Source organism: Bos indicus x Bos taurus, chromosome 11 (assembly GCF_003369695.1).
Source record: "Bos indicus x Bos taurus breed Angus x Brahman F1 hybrid chromosome 11, Bos_hybrid_MaternalHap_v2.0, whole genome shotgun sequence".
In the NCBI taxonomy this organism is placed as follows: Eukaryota; Metazoa; Chordata; class Mammalia; order Artiodactyla; family Bovidae; genus Bos; species Bos indicus x Bos taurus.
The window spans coordinates 68,753,495-68,775,796 of record NC_040086.1 but is presented as its reverse complement, the minus strand read 5'-3'; the positions used below and the strand labels follow the sequence as shown (position 1 = coordinate 68,775,796).

Sequence of the window (22,302 nt, the reverse complement as noted above, 5' to 3'; positions counted from 1 at the left end):
AAATATATAGCAAAGAGATTGATAAAGTAGACTTAACCACAAATTAGAGGAAATTAAGTAAATTTTCAGAGACTTATATAAGCAACTTTGGGGCAATGCATTTAGAACTATAGAAGAAATAGTTGATTCTTCCAGCAAAATATAAATTTCAAGAATTAACTTCAGAAGAAATAAGAGGCCCAAGCAGATCAATAGCTATTGAACACATTAGAAGAGTTAAAGAATTCATATTTTAAAAGGAGATAGGTCTAGACAATTTAACAATTGTCTATTTCACTTGCAAAGAACAGATAATGATTAACAACCACTATACAAATTATTTCAGATCAAAGTAAATCTCAGTGTGCTCATATTAAAAAGCTAGTATAACTCCAAAGAAAAACAACAAAAATCTGGAATCTAATTGCACATGTGATATGGATACAAAAATTCTAATAAATTTCTAGCAAATTGAATCCAACAGTGGATTAAAAGAATGGCATACCAAGAAAGTATGCCACTAAAATCAAGAGAAGGCAGAATTTTGCTCTTGTCACCTCATTCAAAATTACATCTTCTAATTAATACAGCAAAACAAAATAACTCTATAAATATTAAGAGACAAAATTATCTTTATCTGTGGATAATATTAGATAACTAAAAAATATCCAGACATTAATAAAGAAAAAATGAGAATAAGAGAATTTGATAAGGTGGCTAGATACAACTTAATATAAAAAAAGGACTAGCATTCTCTTTCCATCAACATATAGTTAGAAAAATATCTGAGAATACATTTATCAAGAAGGGTATGGAAGGAATATCAAAACATAACTATTACATTTTATTGAAGGACATAAACTAGTTCTGAATAAATGGAAAGATATACTGTGCTTTTGGAAAGGAATAATTACAATAATAAAAATGTGATTTTTCCAAATTAATACATAAATTTAATGCTGCTCTATTCTGCTTCATGGTGGCTTCTCTTTTTAATTAGATACAACGATTTAAAAATTCTCACAGAAGAATAAATGTGCAAGAATTGACAAGATAAAATATTTTTGAGGGAAAGATACTGAATAATGAAGGAGAACGTGTGCCACCAGCTGTTACAACTCACTCTGAAGCTGCTGTAATCAAAACAACAGGGTGTGGCACAGGACAGACAGACAGACAAAACCTCAATGAGGTACGGGGTCTTTGATCAAGAATTGTTTTCTTTGGCTGATTGTTTCTGCCATACTTTTTATTGGGTTGCCCAAAATGTTCATTCAGATCTTTCCATAAGATGCTATGGAAAAACCCAAATGAACATTTTGGCCAGCCCAATATTTACACGAAAACATGTTAACTCTTATCTTCCCTATGTGTTGTCAGATCCTGAGTTCAAATCCTTTTGAGGCACTAACACACATTAACTAACACTTATGTGTCTCTCCCACATCTCAGGCTGCTAGACCAAGAGAACATTCCAGACAGTTGCCTCCCTAGGCTCACAGAGAATCCCATTTAAGGAGCATCCCAGCAGCATACTTACCCGAAAATGGAAAATCCCCGCATCCTGGTATGAAAAGCTTTGGTCTATGAGGATCTTCTGCAGATACTGTGGACTCTGTGTCAAGGCCCCCAGTGCTGCCAGGAACCAGCAATCTCCTGGAGGGGAGGGGGACATAAGTCGTGAGATGCTGTTTGGACAGCATCCACCCCATGCACTGCTCAGAGTTGGCGTACCTCCTTCCAAATAATGCTTTTTTTTTTTTTTTCCTGTCTGAGAGAGGAGAACTGGGGGAAAGATTCACTGGGGCCAGTTCCAAACAAGATAGAGGTGATGGTGGTAGTTATGGAGACAGCGGTGGGGGTAGGGCTGGAGTAGTGATAGGGTTGGTGGTGTTGGTGCTGCTCTGATGGTGATGGTAGTGCAGTCAGGAGAGCCCCAGCCAAGCTGATGGGCCAACTTGCCTTCTGATTCTCGTTTGGCCCAAGGTGCCCAGAACCAAAGTTACAGGAAATTTTGTTGCCAGCATCAGTGGAAATGGTGTGCTCTAATATTGGGGATAACAGATTTCTGTTTTTCTTTGCTAATATTTACTCAGTTCCTCCTGGTGTCGGGGCCTTTCCAGCCCATATCCAGGTTCTCCCCTCTTCCCCCTTGAGGGAACATAGCTTTGAGTTTCTCCTTGAAGGTCACTGTGAGCCCTTTTGAGTAAGCTCACCCTCTTCTCCTGAGTCTTCTCTCCATCTTCACACAATGGCTTGAATGCCCTTTCAAGTCAGGCATGCTGCTGGGTGCAGAAGCCACAAGGATGCCCTGGGAGAGGTCCCTTCTCCCGTCAGGAGGCTACTGGCTGGAGGGGACTTTCTCCAACACAGACAGCAAGCCAGGCAGGCTTCTATCAAATTCACCAGTTGAAGTCCAAGTGCCAGGGCATTAACTGGAAAGTGACATTCTAAGGACGTAGAGCCTGCTGTCAGAGGGGTTGTGTCTTATTCATTTATTTGGCTGCACTGGGTCTTAGTTCTGGCATGTGGGATGTAGTTCACTGACCAGAAATCGAACCTGGGCCCCCTGCACTGGAAACAAAGAGCCCTAGCCACTGAACCACCAGGGGAGTCCCAAGGGTTGTATCTTATTTTGCTATGTCTCTGGGCTCCATGTCCACGTGCCCACCCCAAGGAGTCTCGGCCCCCACTCCTAGGGTTCAGCTCAGGGGTCTTGCATGGCCACACCTGCTACCGCCCATGGGCCTCCCTTCTCCTGCCACACTCAGGTCTCAGCAACAACTCCACCCTGTGCCTGTCCAGTGGGTTGGAGGGAGTCACACAGCTCTAGATTCAAACTCAACTCTGTCATGTATTGCTTTTGTGACATGACAGACATTATTGTGTCCCTTGGACCCCTAGCTTCTGCATATATAAAATGAGGATGTTGCAGGGTTAATGAACTATTTCATGCAAAGTATCTAGCAAAGCCTTGCAGTTCAATAAACATTTACTTCCCTCTACTCAGTGCTCAGACTAAACTCTGTGTATATTTTCTCCTTTTCTTTGACAATTCCTCTCCCTAAAGGGCTCTGCACACCCACTGCTAAGCTGATTTGCAGGCTGAAGGTCTGAGCATGAATAATCCAACCACAGCAACACTGAGGGTGTCGGCCTCTATGGGTCTGGGTGGGGGCACTTCTCTCCACCCACCACTGCTCAGAGGTGGACTTTGGGCAGCCTGCTTCCATCCAGGGCCAAGAAGAAAGAGGTTGAGTTCTTACCTGCCTCTCCTTGTTGGATGTCAAATCTGCTCGCACCTTCCAGGATGAAGAGAGGCTCTGATTTACCCTTCAATAAATCCTTAGAAAAGAGCAGGGGAAAGCCATGAGCATCTTTTATCCCTCTGTCTCCCAGTGTGGTACCCAAGACATCACTCTCCTCATCTTTGAGGAGTAGAGGTTACTTTGTAAAGAGGTGTTTAGGATCTGAGTTAGGAAAGTTCCCCTCATTCTTCAGGTTTTATTGCTAACAGGGAGGCAGATGTCAGAGGGCCGTATGTGTAACTGCCCAGATAGGCAGTAAATGCATGGGCAGACTGCACGAGGAGATAAGGACCAGGATCCTACATCAAATGATCAGCCATCCTGGTCCCAACAGCAGTGTTTCATTAAGAGTCTATAATTAGCCAAGAAAGAAAAGGATGCATTTACTAGAGGAAATTTTACAAGCATAATCACACTTTCCTTGTGAAATGTCATCTCTCAGAAGTCCGTATAGGCATTCGGAGCTCCAGGTTCAAGTCCAGCCACATGCGGTACAGGATGCAGGCTGTGTATTACTCAGGTCTTTGCCCACTCCCTGGCTAACACCCAGACTGATTCTGGAAGACCCCAGGCAGCTTCTAGGTTTTCCTGCAACCAGGAGCCCACAGGATTTCCTCAGCATCCTCTCTGTGTCCTGGATCTCCATTGCATGGATTTGCATGATTTGGTATAATTGTTCCTGTGTCATTTCTTTTCACATTGACAAGAGAGTTCCCAGAGAAAGGGGCTGCAAAGTGGAAAAGGATTCATCTGCTCAACAGCCATGAACATGTGGAGTCCTGTATCTTAGTGAGACCTGTCAGCCCTTCGTAAACTGCCCTCCAGTTTCCTGGTGGAGCCTCCAAGGGGCAAACAAAGGTGTGCGTGCCTGCAAACAACTCAGCCAGCCCACCGCACCAGGCCTCCTCCCACCATCTTCTCTGCATACAACTGGCCCTCTCTGATGACCACGAGGGGGGCCCTCAGGCCCAAGTCCTTGCAGTGGAGGCCCTGAGCTGACCCTCTGCCCTACCGTTGGCTGCAAAGAACTCGGGGTCTCTCTTAATACCAACAGAAAGGGCAGAGCTGTCACAGGGCCCAAGAGGGAGCAACTCTCCCAGTGTCAAAGCAGGTTGGGGTGCTTCAGTGCCTCTAGTTGTCCCCTCCCTTTCTACTGGAAGAGGGAACTTGAGATCTTAGTGGAGGCTGGCTGGAGATCCTCCACTCAAGGGAGTTAAAGAAGGTGAAGGCGTTTGGGTTTTGGCTCAGGTTTCTTGACCACTGCATAAAGAACGCTGCAGCTTCTTCGTCATTTATTCCTGGTTTACCACCCTGATGGGCAGAGCAGGGGTGGGTGTGCTGAGGGTCAGAAGAGCAGAACCTGGTGTGGAATCCTGTCTGCATTGTTCCTGGGGTGACCTTGAGCAACTTCCTTTACTTTGCTGAGCCTTGGTTTCTTCATATGTAAGAAAATGGCATCAAATGAGAAAGTCATGATGTCCTGGCTGCTGTGACCAAACCCTCGTGGAGGATGAGATGCCTCATTCACAGTGATCTCCTGATGGACTTGACAAACAGGAGTCTTCATTATTTTACAAATGAGGAAGGATGTGAAATATTAGCATAGCGTCAGACAAGGGGCCTGTTCAATAAATATTGATTCCCTGCTTCTGTAATATTTGCAAAATTAAAAAGACCATACTCATGGATAAACCTAGTGTCTCCAATGCATTCATTATGAAACAAGAGAGAATAAAAACATGATTTACACAGTCGAATTATAAAATAAAAGAAAGAAAAAAGAGCCTCACATATATAGGTGGGAGAAAATGATAAAGAGAACAATTGGTGAATTACAAAATAGAAACATAGCAAGATCAGCAAATACATTGTATTGGGGGAGAAGGTTTACTTAGACCCAATCTTTGGCTAATATGGTAGAGAATCTTATTTCAAATAAAATTAGAAATCTTGTTTTAACAATATAAAAACATGATGTAAAATTCTATACTAATCGGTTTAAAACATACTGAAGATTGTTGGACAAAAATTAATATGGCCAAAAATGATCCAAGTTGGTAAATCACCTGAAAATCAATAACCTTGCTATAGTAGTTTTTAATGATTAAAGAATATCTCCCTAATATCTCTGTCAAGGCTTCTACACACAATTTTGTTGCTGAGTTCTCTCAGATTTTCAGGGAATAAACAATTTCTGTGTCGCTTGTAGTTTCAGCGTTAGGAAAAAAAAAAGAATCCTGTCATTGTTTATTTTAAGAAGCCAGCACAGCCAGGATGCCCAACCTCACACACACACACACACACACACACACACAGAGATTGATTTCACTTATGGAAAAATACTGAAATAAATCCCTGGCAAGGAAATCAACAATAAATTATACAGCTAACCCACTATCATCAAGTAGGGTTTGCCACAGAAATGTAGGATGCCAGGATGGATTCCTATCAGGATATCTGATGACATCAAATGACATTTACATAGGCCAAAAGAAAAATAATTGCTCTCTTTCCAGTAAATGCCATGAAGGCATTTCATAAATGCACAAATTTTTCTGATTTACCAGAATATTAAAATTAAAAAACTGAAATTTTTGCCAAGTAGGAACAGAAGGATACTTTAATGTTTTGAAGATTAAATGGCAATTATTTCAAACCAAAAATCAGTCATCAACATCAAGTTCATGGACAAACACCAGAAGTGTGTGCATCAAAGTTGGGCACAAAACTAGCATTTTTTGTCTCTTTTCCTGAGCTACCCGTTCCTTCCTCACCCTGGCTTAAGAAGGGTCCTGGGCAATCCCAAAAGAGCAAAGGTAGGAGGAGACAGAAATCATACCCAGAAGCATTTCAGTCTGCTGGGCCGGCTTTGAGACCAGGCCCTCAGAGAAAACAGGTCAATATGCTTGGAAGATAAAAACCCTCTGGCCCTGGGCAGGTGCCCTGGCACTACGTGGGCCGGGTGCACCATGTCTGCAAGGGAGTGTGACAGGACTGGTGATGGGCAGCCTCCGCCCCGGGAGTGACTCAGAATCACCCACAAGTTTTGCAGATATACAAGCTGCTGGATGTCGCCTTCCCACAACCTGTATTATAGCTCCTCTGGTGATTCCGAGGCTCAGCAGGGCAAGAAGCAGGTTCAGAGAGGCTGAGTGATTTATCCTAGGTCACACAGGAGGCAGGCTGTGCATTAGACACTCCACTCACACAGTGCCTTTGCTGTGGACCACACCAGCAGGCAGGGTCTTCAGTGTTTTCTGATTCTGTGACATGGATTGACCCTTTGAGGCCTCTGCAACATCATCCGTACAGAAGGAAGCTGTGATGGTTCATTTTATGTGTCAATTTGACTGGCTCACAGGGTGCCTAGATATTTGGTTATACATTATTTCAAAGGAGTGCTTCCAGATGAAATTAGCATCTGAATCAGGGGACACAGTAAAGAAGATTGCCCTCCCCAATGTGGATGGGCGCCATCCAATCTATGGAGGGCCTGAACAGACAAAAGGTAGAGGAGGGGAGAATTCACCCCTTCTCTGCCTGACTGCTGCCCAGGGACTGGGGATGACATCATCAGCCCCATTGGTTCTCAGGCCTTCCCACATGGGCTGCACTGTACCATCGGATCTCCTGGGTGTCCAGTTTGCAGATAGCAGACTGTGGGATGTCTTGCCTCCATAACTACGTGTGCCAATTCCTCATAATAGATGAAGCCACAGGCTATATCTGTGCAGTTACTATTGGTTATGTCCTATAGGAGATCTCGACCTCTCCCCTCTCTGCCTCCCTCTTCCCCTCTGCATCCACACCCACACCCATATCTGAAGTGGTATGACATCAGGCACTCCCCCGCACACATCCTTGGAGGTGTCTTTCTAGAGTGGCATCACTTCCTATGTTCTGGACGGTGATTCCTGTGTTCTTTTCAAGAGCTCCTCATGCCCTGCCCCAGACAGTTGCTGCTCTGGGATGGGGAAACACCAGGCTTAGCATGCTGGCCTTCAGACACAGCCCCTTTCAGCCAGTGGCCAGAGTTCAGGCAGGGCCAGGTGGCAGCGTCACTCCCTTTTCTATTTTTTGCTAGAGAACTTTGCTTTATTGGAATCAAAGTTCTTTGGTGCTGTGCTAATTGTCTGTTGCCTTCTGTTACCTATTGTTAACCCCTTCCTTTCTGGGACAACTTATGTTGAAACCAAGGTGAGTCATACCTAGTAAATGGTCCTTTCAGAAACTCTGCTCTGGTTACTTGGAAGATGAATGTTGTCATCTGGGTAAGTGATATTCTGGGCTTGCCACAGGCCAGAATCCACAGTGGGGCTGGGTGCTGATCCCTGAACCTGTTTTGGGCCCACAGCCCTTTCTTCAGTTGTGTAATGAACATGTTTTCCACTAAAGAATGAAGACAAAGATGAAATTTCAATCTCTTACTCTGACATATTGGTGACTCTGCTGTGAAGATCTGTATCTATAATTCTTTGCTTTCCAATATGGTAGCAACAAGCCATATTGGCTACTTACATTCAAATTAAATTAAATCCAGCTCAGCTGGTAAGGAACTCGCTTGCCAGTGCAAAAGACATAAGAGACATGGGTTCAATCCCTGGATCAGGGAGATCCTCTGGAGAAGGAAATGGCAACCTATTCCAGTATTCTTGCCTGGAAAATTCCATGGACAGAGGAGCCTGGGGGCTACAGTCCATGGAGTCACAAAGAGTCAGGCATGACTGAACATGCATATACAGCCTGATATATTGGCAACTCTGCTGTGAAGATCTGCATCTACAATTCTGTGCTTTCCAATATGGTAGCCACAAGCTATATTAGCTACTTACATTTAAATGAAATTAAATCTTCAACACCTCAGTCACACTGGCCACATTTCAGTTGCTTGATAGCAACATGTGACTAGTGGCTCCTGTATTTGCAGAAAGGACATTTCCATCCTCGCAGAAAGTTCTTTTGGATGGCGCTGATCTATTGAATGAGGATAATATCATCTGGGCTTCCCTAGTAGCTCAGATGGTAAAGAATCTGCTTGCAATGCATGAGACTTGGGTTCGATCCATGGGTTGGAAAGATCCCCTGGAAAAGTAAATGGCTACCCACTCAAGCATTCTTTCCTAGAGAATCCCATGGACAGAGCCTGGCGGGCTACAGTCCATGGGACTGCAAAGAGTCAGACACCACTGGCGACTAACATACACACACACAATATCATCTACCTCAGAGGCCTGTTATGGCAACTAAATGAAATGTTGTGTGTAAGGTGCTTAGATTAATACTTAGCATAGAAACATGCTTGATAAATGGAATTTGATACTATTCATGAGATAAAATTTTTAGAAGAAAGTGACTCTACCAAATTTAGTTCGAGGAAACCTCATGTAGAGTCTCTGAGTACAGGTGTAATTCCCAGCATCGTTTTTCCTGAGGCTGGGGTTGCAGGAAGCATTGAGGAGGATGAGGAGTTGGGTCCTTTCAGCGCCTTTTGCTCTGGGCACAGTCACAGGCATTTATGGAACCTGACTGCCTGCTGGTCGGGGGAAGGGAGAGTCTGGGGAGTGGGTTGCTGATTCCTTAAACCCAGCTGAAGGAAGCAATGGGAGGAACAGTAGCAAAATGGATCAGGTTTAATTGTTAGAGAGAGAGGAGATAAGAAGAAGGAGTGAAAGTGAAGTTGCTCAGTCATGTCCGACTCTTAGCGACCCCATGGACTGCAACCTACCAGGCTCCTCCATCCATGGGATTTTCCAGGCAAGAGTACTGGAGTGGGTTGCCATTGCCTTCTCCGAAGAAGGAAGAGGTAGACAAAACAAGAGAGAGAACATAAACTACAGGAGAAACAACTTTTCTTCTTCGTGTAGAAAGCCAAGCCTAGTTTCATGTCCCTGACTCTTGCTCTGTTGTTGAACCTACCAAGCGTGAATGAGTACTTGAGGTAGAATGATACCCATGCTGGTTTAGCGGTTGCCTAGAGTATGATGCTTTCCCATTGTCTAGAAAACACAGAATGCAGAAATGGCCTAGGGAGCCTTGGTGCCACCTCAGCTGCTATATAACTGAAGTTTAGGGGATGCAGTCAGGTCGGCACTGAGCAAGCTTTAGATTGGGAGGCACCCTTCTAATAGAGATAGACAGCAGAATGTGAGAGGAAAAGCACGCTGCACACTCCCTGCCAGCCTCCCCTGGGCTCCCCAGATGGTTTCCTCTGACCCACATTTCTCCTTAAAAGTCTCTGCTGAAATTAGCTGAAGACTGAAGCTGAGATGACTAGACAGTGAAAGTCCAAGGAATCCTAGGGGATGGCCCCTGTAGCTGCTATACGATGCCATCCCTCTCAAATTAATCAGAGTAACAATAACTAGTGTTTAGTAAGTTCTTACAATGTGCTAGACAATGTTCTATGTATTGTCTTCATTTATTCCTTAAAATAATCTTGTTAGGCACTGGCACCATTTTTATCCTCATTCTTTTCACCTAAAAAAATGAAAAAATGGGCAGAACATAGACAGAGATTGATTCCTGGTTACTCAGACAATGCAGGAGATTCTACTGATGCACAAGGTATTATTAGTAGCAAACAGGAGCCTAAAATATAATATGAGGAAAAGTGCAGTATGTGGGGGGCTTCCCAGTTGGCTCAGTGGTAAAGAATCCGCCTGCCAATGCAGGAGATTCAGTTTCTATCCCTGGGAAGATCCCCTGGAGAAGGAAATGGCAATCCACTCCAGTATTCTTGCCTGGAGAATCCCATGGACAGAGGAGCCTGGTGGGCTGCATACAGTCCTTTGGGTCGCAAAGAGTCAGACATGACAGCAACTGAAGATGCACACATGTAGTATGTGAAGTCAGAAAGTTTAGTTTAAATCCTGCTCTTTCCCTAACTATGTCACATTGTGCAAGTCACATCACCTGTCTGAACCCATTCCCTCACAAAACTGGGAAGAACAAAAAACAGAGAAAGAGAAGACGTATGGAAAGCTCTGAAAAATACAAATGTTCAGTGCTGCCAGTTGCGATAAGGGATACAAAGAAATATCAACATATACATTTTAAAAGAAATGTGGGAATGAAAAATGATCCCCTGGTAGAGTTTTTGGATGGATAAGCTTTGGGGTGAGAAGAAGAATGGGAGTAAAATGTACTTGGCCCTTGGCTGCCTCTACTATGGGTTCCTGGAATGATTCTGTGTGAGTCATTTCATTTCTGTTTGCCTCAGTTTCTCCTTGACCCCAAAAGACATCACAAGTTGAGATGTTGTTGGAATTAGATAAAAAACTCAATCCTTTCTAAATAAAAATGTTATAAATTCTCAACACTATAAATATAGTCTCACATCTATTGCTCAGTACCTTGTGAAAAAACAACATTCTAAAAGAATCTCATCTGAAAATAACAAAGGGGGGAAAAAAATAATCCTTCCAAGCTTTAAATAGAGTTCTCTGCTCAGTTCTCCTTAGGAATGAAGTCCAGAAGGGAGTCATTGTTGGGGACTTATTGCTTCTTGCTGGTAAGCTGGATCCTAGAAGTTTGAAGCACCCTCATCTTAACTAAAGCGAAGTCGCTCAGTCACGTCCAACTCTTTGCGACCCCATGGACTGTAGCCCACCAGGCTCCTCAATCCACAGAATTTTCTAGGCAAGAATATTGGAGAGGGTTGCCATTTCCTTCTCCATCTTAACTAAGCAGCATCCTAAACCCCATCAGATCCCCACTCACCCTCGCCTTCCCCAAAGCTACAAATCAGTCCTGAATTAGGACAAGAGATGGTTGCTGCTGCTGCTGCTGCTAAGTCGCTTCAGTCGTGTCCGACTCTGTGCGACCCCAGAGACGGTAGCCCACCAGGCTCCCCCGTCCCTGGGATTCTCCAGGCAAGAACACTGGAGTGGGTTGCCATTTCCTTCTCCAATGCATGAAAGCAAAAAAAGTGAAGTCGCTTAGTCGTGTCTGACTCTAGTGACCCCATGGACTGCAGCCTTCCAGGCTCCTCTGTCCATGGGATTTTCTAGGCAAAAGTACTGGAGTGGGGTCAAGAGATGGTTACTCCAAGGTTTATGTCTTGTTCTGTCATCAGAAAACCCCTATTCTGTGTAACCTAACCTGGCTTCATTGAGTGTGTTCCACAGAGTGCTTGGCGTTTCATTCCCATTCAGTAACGCTAGTGATATTATAATCATTAGCTTACTAGACATTATACTCTGTCCTCTTGTTTTAGGTTCTGCTGTCGGCTTTTGGAAGCATGAACAGGATGTTTGAGCATCAGTGCCCTCAAAGTGGCCCTTAGCCAGGTCCTTTGTATCATTGAAAATGCCAGCACAAGAATGTTTAGTGGACTGAGAAATTTCCCTTGGAGCTTCATGTCCTGAAACTGAGATAGTTCTAGAAAAGCCAAGTGGGCTCACTTGGCTGCAAGGTGGAGTTAGTGGTCATCTGTTGGGGTGGGGGAGTCAGGGGGTTTGAACATTGCCACAAAATATTTCTTTAATTTTATAACTGATGTCTAAAACTCTTTTATAGGTGATCAGCCTTTACAAGACTAAAAATACAAATACATGTGAGAGAGGCAAGGCAATTGTTGAAATTCATCCTATTGTACAAATGATTGACATGTTATCTTCCCTTTGAGTAAATTCTAACTAGGAAAGAAAAAAGAAAAAGACAGTGATACCTGAACAGAATAAAGACTGATGAACACTGACAGAGGGGCTCGTTTATGGAGATGGAAGAGACCCTACAGCTACTACTACAATCCTCATACCTTTGCTTCCCCATTTTTTATGTGGGAATCCTGAGACATGTAACCTAGTGACATGCTGTGTTAGAACTGGGTTAAAACCCAGGGGTCCTGTTTCCTGGTATAGAGTCTTTCCATCCCACTGTGGATGCAACACTGTAGCTGAGGGGATCAGATGAATTTCAGTCTCCTTCCAGTTTGGTTTGGGCCAGCCCTGAAAACCAGGTTTCAAGCCCATCCTTTCAGTGGGAAGTACCATGGGAGACAGTCAGAGGGCCCAGGAGCTGGGCATGTCCCAGGTGGGGAGTTTCACTCACCTTTGGCCGCATCCAGCTTAGGTTGGAGAGGTTTTTTCCCTTGAGGAGCTGCAGACCTATGGAATAAGTCTCGGCAGGGAATGTCTCATCCTCAAACAGCAGCCCTCTGTTTAGGCAATGATCCCGCAAGGAGTAAAAGTCCTGCTCCTTGAATTTGATGATGGGGGTCTTGGCTGGAAACTGCTGGTTGTGTGCCATGATTCTTCCTAGAAGAGGTATCAGATCTTTCCTTTTGGGTGAGAAAAAGAGGTATTTTTAGGGATAAGCTGTCAAGTACTTTGCATCACTGGATGTGAGCCCTGGAAGGCATTCAGATGTCTGCCACCTTTACAAGTGAGACTGGAACCAGGTAAGTTCTGTCCCTGTGGACCCAGCCAGTTGGTGGGGGGCAAGCCCAGACTAGAATCCAAGAAAACTTCCTTCTAGGTCAGTTTTCAATCTGCATACCGAACAGCTTTTCAGGATACTCTTACATGCATGAGAGACTATTTGTACATTAATGAACATTTATTGAGTACTGACCTTGTACCAGGCACTTTTCTGAATGCCGGTAATTCAAAGATAAATATGACATGATATTTATCCCCTGGAGGCTCGTTATCAAGTGGCAAAATATATTAGACATTTCAACAACTAGCTATCGTTCAACAGAAATGGTCTACTTAAAAATGTGTAAAAAGTCCTGTGGATATAAAGAGGAGGAGCTAGGAACTGCCAAGAAATGTTTCTCCCACGAGTTCTCACCCTGCAATTGGCCTTGGGGGAAAAGAATTTTCCAGGTGGAGAAATGGTAGGTAGATTAAAAAAAAAAAAAGTCCCAGGACTTCCCTGGTGGTCCAATGGCTGAGACTTTGTGTTCCCAATGCAGGGGGCATGGGTTTGATCCCTGAGGAGAACTAGATCCCACATGCCACAACTAAGACCCAGGATAGCAAAATAAATAAATAAATAAAATTTTTTTAAAAGTCCCTCCAGTGTCCCAAGTAGCAAGTATGTGGAGGACCAGGAGTTGGATTAGAAAGGTCATGGGTGTTAGAGGGAATGGGATGGGCTGGAGGGTCGGTGGAGTTGGGGTTGGGGATAATGAGTGTTGCCAGACAAGGCCGGGAAGGTAGGTTGGAAAGCTGGATTGTTTTTGTTTTATACCCTTCAAGTGCTGCAGGGCCATTGAAGATCCGTGTGTGGGATTACGGAGCAAGTTGGAGGCTAGGTGGCGGAATGGAGAGGGTCTGAGACAGGGCGGAGGTTGGGAGGCTGCTGCATTTGTCCTTGGGAGGGTCAGTGTTATGGCAGTGGTCATAAAGATGGTGGAGAGAGAGATTCTAGAGTCATTTTATAGGTAGAATATATAGGGCTTGATATATATATATATATATATAGGTATATACAGGTAGAATATGGAGATGTGGGGTAGGAAAAAGAAAAGGCAGTGTGATGAACAATCAAATAAGTTTTGAGTTTGCTTTCTGCTCTCACCAGCTACATATCCAGTTCTGCAATCGTGAGTTAGTATTCAACCCTGTGAACCTATTTCTCTACCTATACGGATTGATGATACCAATCTTGGAGTGTTTATTGCTGTATTAAATGAGGTTGGACCTAACAGACTGAATAATCCTCAGTCACTTCAGTTGTGTCCAACACTTTGCGACCGTATGGACTGTAACCCACCAGCCTCCTCTGTCCATGGGATTCTCTAGGCAAGAATACTGGAGTGGGTTGCCATGCCCTCCTCCAGAGGATCTTCCCAACCAGGGGATCAAACTCATGTCTGCCTGCATCTCCTGCATTGCAGATGGATTCTTTACCCACTGAGCCACCTGGCAACAGTAGGCAGTCAATAAATGTCAGTGTCCTAATTTCTCTAAAGAGAAGTCAAGGAAGTCTGGGTTTTCTTGTTCAGGAAGCTACAGGGGTGTAACTGATGCCATTTAACAAAATATGTTTCACATCCTCCATCTGCTAGACAAGCTGGGTTGGATCTGAATCCACACTTACTAGCTGCGGGACTTGAAAAACCTATTTAGCACTTAAACTTGTACTTTTCAAGCTTCTTTGATCAGAGTCTGTTAAGGTGACACAAAAGACCCCAAGGTTCATATGTCCTATCCATACCTACTTCACAGTGAAAAAGCAATCGAATGATGACAAAGAACTAGAGAGGAACATGAATGAACAACTCATAAAGAAAGAATATGAGCTTATAATCAAGATTTCAGATCACAGAAAAAATATGCAAACAAAAAATAATTTATAATTTTCTTACAGTTAATATATAATAGTATATTGCAAATTATTTAGATAACACAAATAAATACACAAAATAGCACCAATGAAGTATCACTGCACACACATATTTAGAGAGAATTATATATACAATTGCCCAATAAACAAAGTAAGAATAATTTATATGTGAACTACTAGGTTGGACCATATGAAAGTAAATATGGGCAATTTTATTTGGTTTAGTCCTGTATGATATATACATTTCTTCATTCTAGTTCTTGGAAAATAACAGGTGAAAATATGTCAATGTACCTCACCACTCACTATAGGGTTAAGAGGAAAACCTACAACAAATTATGTAAGAGTAATAAAGCTGAAATAACAGTCAGGTACAATTCAAGAACAAGAAAACAATAATAGAATTTGGTTTCCAAGTAAAGACAAGGCAATGACACCTGGTAAGGAAGAGTTGTGAAAATTGTGGGTCTGCCAACCCTGCACATGCTTAGGGATGGTGGAACCAATACAGCACCACCAAGCCATTAACCTATGATTATGGGACTATTCTTAAGCAGCTCTTAATTACAGCTGAAAATGAGTCGGAAGAGTTTGGCTTGACTTCTCCACGAGAATCTTGAAAAAAGGCCTTATGTTTGGGGATCAGATCCAGGCTCATCTGCAGGGCCCTTACTGCCCACTACTGGGCAGCGGACTGGGTAGCTTTAGGAATCCCCCTTCTAAGACTCTCTTTTCTCTTTTGTGAAATGGAGATGATACTCATACACAAGCTATAGAGTTGTGGTGAGACTCAGATGAAACCATGCTTGCTGAATGTTTAGCACTGACTAATCAACAGAAACTGGTCACTGAACAGTGGTTATTAGCATAATTAACATTATTATCATTTTGGCCATGAAAGGACATGCAGAAGTCATACACCCTCTAAGAGGAGGACTTGCTCTTATGAATGATGGGCCAGGCCCAGAAGGGCCAGCATGGGTAAGGGTCAGGAGTGGTGCATCAGACCCATGTCCTTGGCTTTGCCACTGCTCTGTTTCCACTAACCAAGAGTGCAGTGAGGAAGGAGAAGGCTCTGGGGGCCAGGCGGCAGGCCTGGTTCCATTGCTGGAGGAGGTAGTCTGCTGCTCTGGGAGGGAGGAGAATACTGATGGGAAAAGAGAATAGGCTGGAAGGGAGCCTCAATAGGCACAGATATCACACCTACTGGGTTCACCTTCTTGCTCTTTGAATTGGTAATGGCTTTGCCAGGGAAGAGCCTGTAGACTCGCTTTCTTGGGCATAAAGGGTTTACAGAACTTGACAACATCTCCCTTTTGCGTGCAGCAGAAAAGGCCAAACAATATTCCCACCTGTCACTTTGGCAAGGACTCTTTGGCTTATTCCTTTTCTTCTATATCATATTTGCTTCACTTTATAAAATAAACAAAGGCAGGAGAAGACTCAACTATCTTAGAAAGAGAAAGAAAAAAAGAAAGATGGAAGGCCTACCCGATAGTCAGAATATACCTAGTCTTGCTGCTGTGGTATCTTATTGATCTCAAAATGAAAATGGCATAGAAGAAGCTAGAAAAATGGCAAAAAGAGTTGAAATCAAGTTCTTTTTTAAAACTGAAATATAGTTGATTTACAATATTGTGTTAGTTCTAGGTGTACAGCAAAGTTTTTTTCAGATATATATGTGTGTATATATATATATACACACACATATATGTACAGGTTATTTTCCAGTATAGGTTATTATAAGATATTGAATATGGTTCCCTGTGCTCTACAGTAAAACCTCAGTGTTTATCTGTTTTACATATAGTAGTTTGTATCTGTTAATCCCATACTCTTAATTTATCCTTCCCCCTCTGATAATCATAGGTTTGTTTTCCATGTCTGTGAATCTTTTCTGTTTTGTATATATTCACTTGTATTAATTTTTAGATTCCACATATAAATGATATTTTTCTTTGTCTGATTTACTTTATTTAGTATGATATTCTTTAGGTCCATCCATATTGCTGCAAATGACAATATTTTGCTGGCTGAGCAATATTCTGTTGTATATTTATATATCTTCTTAAACCATCTGTTGATGGGCACTTGGGTTGCTTCTGTTTCTTGGCTATTATAAACAGCACTGCTATGAACAGTGGAGTACATGTATATTTTTGAATTAGAACTTTCATCTTTTCCAGATATAAGCTCAAGAGTGGGATTTCTGGATCATATGGTAGCTTTATTTTTAGTTTTTTACTGGTTTTCATAGTGACTGTACCAATTTACATTGCTACCAACAGTTTACAAGGGTTTCCTTTTCTCTGCACCCTATCTAGCATTTATCATTTGTAGACTTTTTAATGAGAGCCATTCTAACATAAAGAGAAGATGGACTTCAGAAGAAAAAAAAAGTCCCAAAGTTAAATGACTACAGAAGATTCCAACTCAAGTTTTTATTCTGCCCCTTATTAGTCATATGAGCCCAAAGACGTTTTTCTAAGCACTTAGAACTTCAGTTTTCTTTTCTGTCAAATGGGTACAATGACACTTTGTTGAAAAATAAAATGAAAAAATAGGTGGGACGAGATGTAAGTCATGAAACATTATACAAAGATATTAATTTCTTATTTCTCTGACTCCAATAAACTTGTCCTAAATTTTCATGCATTTCTACCACTCAGAGATGGATAGCTGTAAGAATACATGGGCTTCTCTAGTGGCTCATATGGTAAAGAATCTGCCTGCAATGCAGGAGATGTGGGTTTGATCCCTGGGTTGGGAAGATCCCCTGGAGGAGGGCACAGCAACCCACTCCAGTATTCCTTCCTGGAAACTCCCATGGACGGAGGAGCCTAGAGTCCATGTAGCCCATGGACAGTTCATGGAGTAGCAGAGTCAAACCCGACTGAACAACTAAGCACAACACAGCACAGCCAGTCTTTAAACTTTACAAACAATTGCATTTGTTAGTTTTTAAATTAGGCCACTTTGATATATGTAAGACAATATATAAGCTATGTCAGTTCAGTTCAGTCACTCAGTCGTGTCCAACTCTGTGATCCCATGGACTGCAGCACGCCAGGCTTCTCTGTCCATCACCAACCCCCAGAGCTTACTCAAACTCATGTCCATTGAGTTGGTAATGCCATCCAACCATCTCATCCTCTATCATCCCCTCCTCCCGCTTTCAATCTTTCCCAGCATCAGGGTCTTTTCCAATGAGTCAGTTCTTCACATCAGGTGGCCAAAGTATTGGAGCTTCATCTTCAGCAACAATCCTTCCAACAAATATTCAGGACTGATTTCCTTTAGGATTGACTGATTGGATCTCCTTGCAGTCCAAGGGACTCTCAAGAGTCTTCTCCAACACTACAGTTCAAAAGTATCAATTCTTCGGTGCTCAGCTTCCTTTATAGTCCAACTCTCATATCCATACATGGCTACTGGAAAAACCATAGCTTTGACTAGACAGACCTTTGTTGGAAAAGTAATGTCACTTGGGGCTAGTGCACTGGGACGACCCACAGGGATGGTATGGGGAGGGAGGAGGGAGGAGGGTTCAGGATGGGGAATACATGTATACCTGTGGCAGATTCATTTTGATATTTGGCAAAACTAATACAATTATGTAAAGTTTAAAAATAAAATAAAATTAAAAAAAAAAGAAACAATCAAAAAAAAAAAAGGAAAGTAATGTCTCTGCTTTTTAATATGCTATCTAGGTTGGTCATAGCTTTTCTTCCAAGGAGCAAGCCTCTTTTGATTTCATGGCTGAAGTCACCATCTGCAGTGATTTTGGAGCCCCCAAAGATAAAGTCTCTCACTGTTTCTATTGTTTCCCCATCTATTTGTGTTGAAGTGATGGGACTGGATGCCATGATCTTAGTTTTCTGAATGCTGAGTTTTAAGACAACTTTTTCACTCTCCTCTTTCACTTCATCAAGAGGCTTTTTAGTTCTTCTTCGCTTTCTGCCATAAGGATGGTGTCATCTGAATATCTGAGGTTATTGATATTTCTCCCAGAAATCTTGATTGCATCTTATGTTTCATCCAGCCTGGCATTTCTCATGACGTACTCTGCATACAAGTTAAATAAGCAGGGTGACGGTATACAGCCTTGACGTACTCCTTTTCCTATTTGGAACCAGTCTGTTGTTCCATGTCCAGTTCTAACTGTTGCTTCTTGACCTGCATACAGATTTCTCAGGAGGCAGGTCAGGTGGTCTGGTATTTCCATCTCTTGAAGAATTTTCGACAGTTTGTTGTGATCCACACAGGCAAAATCTTTGGTGTAATCAATACAGCAGAAGTAGATGTTCTTCCAGAACTCTCTTGCTTTTTTGATGATCCAACAGATGTTGGCAATTTGATCTCTGGCTCCTCTGCCTTTTCTAAATCCAGCTTGAACATCTGGAAGTTCTCAGTTCACGTATTGTTGTTGCCTGGCTTGGAGAATTTTGAGCATTACTTTGCTAGCATGTGAGATGAGTATAATTGTGCAGTAGTTTGAGCATTCTTTGGCATTGCCTTTCTTAGGGATTGGAATGAAAACTGACCTTTTGCAGTCCTGTGGCTACTGCTGAGTTTTCAAATTTGCTGGCATATTGAGTACAGCACTTTCATAGCATCATCTTTTAGGATTTGAAATAGCTCAACTGGAATTCCATCACCTCCACTAGCTTTGTTTATAGTGATGCTTCCTAAGGCCCACTTGACTTTGCATTCCAGGATGTCTGGCTCTAGGTGAGTGATCACACCATCATGGTTATCTGAGTCATGAGGATCTTATTTTTATATTTCTTCTGTTTATTCTTGCCACCTCTTCTTACTATCTTCTGCTTCTGTTATGTCCATACCACTTCTGTCCTTTATTGTGCCCACCTTTGCATTAAATGTTCCCTTGGTATCTCTAATTTTCTTGAAGAGATCTCTAGTCTTTCCCATTGTATTGTTTTCCTGTATTTCTTTGCATTGATCACGGAGGAAGGCTTTCTTATCTCTCCTTGCTATTCTTTGGAACTCTGCATTCAAATGGGTATATATTTCCTTTTCTCCTTTGCCTTTAGCATCTCTTCTTTCTTCAGCTATTTGTAAGTCCTCCTCAGACAACCATTTTGCCTTTTTGCATTTCTTTTCCTTGGTCATGGTTTTGATCACAGCCTCCTGTACAACGTTATGAAGCTCCATCCATAGTTCTTCAGGCTCTCGTCTATCAGATCTAATTCTTTGAATCTATGTCACTTCCCCTGTATAATAGTAAGGGATTTGATTTAGGTCATACCTGAATGGTCTAGTGGTTTTCCCTACTTTCTTCAATTTAAGTCTGAATTTGGCTATAAGGAGTTCATGATCTGAGCCACAGTCAGCTCCTGGTCTTGTTTTTGCTGACTCTATACAGCTTCTCCATCTTTGGCTACAAAGAATATAATCAATCTGATTTCGGTATTGACCATCTGGTGATGTTCATGTGTAGAGTCTTCTCTTGTGCTATTGGAACAGAGTGTTTGTTATGACCAGCACATTCTCTTGGCAAAACTCTGTTAGCCTTTGACCTGCTTCATTTTGTTAGCCTTTGACCTACATAAGCTATGTAGACTATGAAATATCATAACCTCATGAACACTCATGATCCTACCACCAAGGTTATGAACACACCAATACTTATGAAGGTATTTGTGCTTTCCTCCCCCAGAGGAGGCCAAAACCAGAATGCTGTATTTATCATTCTCTTGCTTTTATTGAAAAACAGGTTTATCACATATTTATGCATTTCTATATTGAATCATTTTACTTTTCCTTATTTTTCAGCTTTTAAAAATTATAGAGAGGAGTTCCAGTTCCTTTATGGCAATGTAAGAAGCCCCCTATACAATCCACCTGTCCTCCTGATTATAACTGTAACTATAACCTCTGGAAACAATAAAAACTGGGAATCTGAAAACAAAAGCTGGCAAATTGTACAGGGGAGTCAAAACTTGGAGAAGAAACAAGCAGGAGGGTGAATTTCCAGGTCTTTGATTTTTCCCTCTCATACTTTTGCCATGAGGATGGGGCTCAGTCATCAAGTGTCCCAGTACAGATAACTGAAGCTTTGGTGGACACTCTGCTGTTTTTCTGGGAAAGGAATTCCTACAGACTTGGAGGGAGAAGACACTAGGGGAAAGAAGCCGAGAAGAGAGGGCACCAGAGAATGAGATTGTCTAAGTATGTTAGCAAGCTTGCACTTGTTTTAGCCTAACCTCTCTGTATTATAGATGTGTGATCCAGAGCCAAATCAGTACAGCAGAGGTTTAAAGAAATAAATTGATATTTGAATCACTTTCCACAGAAGGTGAGCTAGAATGTATACTCTGAACTTAATAAAATTGATTCCTGCTTCTGAAAATAATCAACATTCCCCAGAAGATTATAACAGAACACAAAATCTACCCAACATAACATCCACTTTGTCCAGAATATAATCTCAAACTTCTCAAAATAAAAGAACTAAGGAAAGGTGACTTATTTACAAGAGAAAACACAACTGACAAATGAGAATGTTGCAATGATCTAGATGTGGAAATTACAAAGAAAAGGTTTTAAAGCAACTAGTAAACTATGCTCCTGAAATAAAGGGAAACACACTAGAAATGAATGATAAGGTAGGCAATCTCAATAGAGAAACAGAAGTTATAAAAAAAAAAAAAAAAGGAAACAAATAGAAGCTAAATCTTGAGTTGAAGAATGTAAAATCTGAAATAAAAAATTCACTGGATGGGCTGAAAAGCAGAATGAAGGTGACAGAGGAAAGAATAAGTGGAATGAGGGAAAAGATCAATAAAAAGTATCCATCCCAAGAAGAGACTGAATAAAACATTGAAAATAAAGTAGGATATAACCACAGGGAGACACATGATGTAATATCAAAATGTCTGATTTATGTGTAATTGAAAATCCAGAAGGAGAGGATCAAGATATCAGGGCAGAAAAAGTACCTGAAGAAATAATGGCCCCAAACCCCCCAAATTTGATGATAAATTTATGAACTAGAGAAGCATGCAAAGTCAAGAAAACCGTAACTAGACACATCATAATCAAGCTGTTGAAAACCAAAGATAAAGAAAGAAGTTAGAGAAAAGAAAGAAAAATTGTTAAAATAAGTTAGAGAAAAATAACACATTAAACAGAAAGGAAAAATGGAGACAATACTGACAAATTTCCTATCCAAAGCCATGGAGGACAGAAACCAGTGGAGTAACTTTAAAAGGCTGAAAGAAAGAAATGTCAACCTAGAATTCCATATCCAGTGAAAATTTCAGGAATAAAAATAAAGACTTTTCAGATAAACAAAAATGAAGAGACATCATGCAGAGACATGTCTCAGAAGAAATATTAAAGAAGTAATAAATAAATAATAAAGAACAGTAATAAATAATAAAAGGGAGTAATAATAGGGAAAATTGAATTTCCAGAAATGGTATATAGTAAATATCTTAATAAGTATATAAGACTATTTTTCCTCTTAAATTCTTTAAAATACATATGTGTTTAAAGCAAAAATTATAACACTATCAGGAGAGATTTTAAATATATGCAGGTATAATTCATATGATAACTATAAATAAGGAATAGTGGAAGGGAATGAAAGGGATGCATATGGTTGCAAATATTCTGCATTTTAGAATGCAGTGGTACAATAGAATGAGAAAGGTTAAGTATGTGCACTCTAATTCCCAGATAACCACTGACAAAA

The 22,302-nt window shown here is 41.7% G+C and overlaps 1 protein-coding gene across 1 annotated transcript in view; it reads right to left on the bottom strand.

The window, feature by feature from the left end:
* Positions 1-22,302, bottom strand: part of CAPN13 (calpain 13) — a 75,939-nt gene that overhangs the window by 36,985 nt on the left and 16,652 nt on the right. The window contains exons 2-4 of the mRNA XM_027554416.1: positions 12,339-12,567; positions 3,246-3,324; positions 1,520-1,635 (exon numbers count right to left, since the gene is read on the bottom strand). Of these exons, the coding sequence (XP_027410217.1) occupies positions 1,520-1,635; positions 3,246-3,324; positions 12,339-12,536 (393 nt within the window). The 5' untranslated portion in view covers positions 12,537-12,567. The remainder of the gene's footprint in view (positions 1-1,519; positions 1,636-3,245; positions 3,325-12,338; positions 12,568-22,302) is intronic.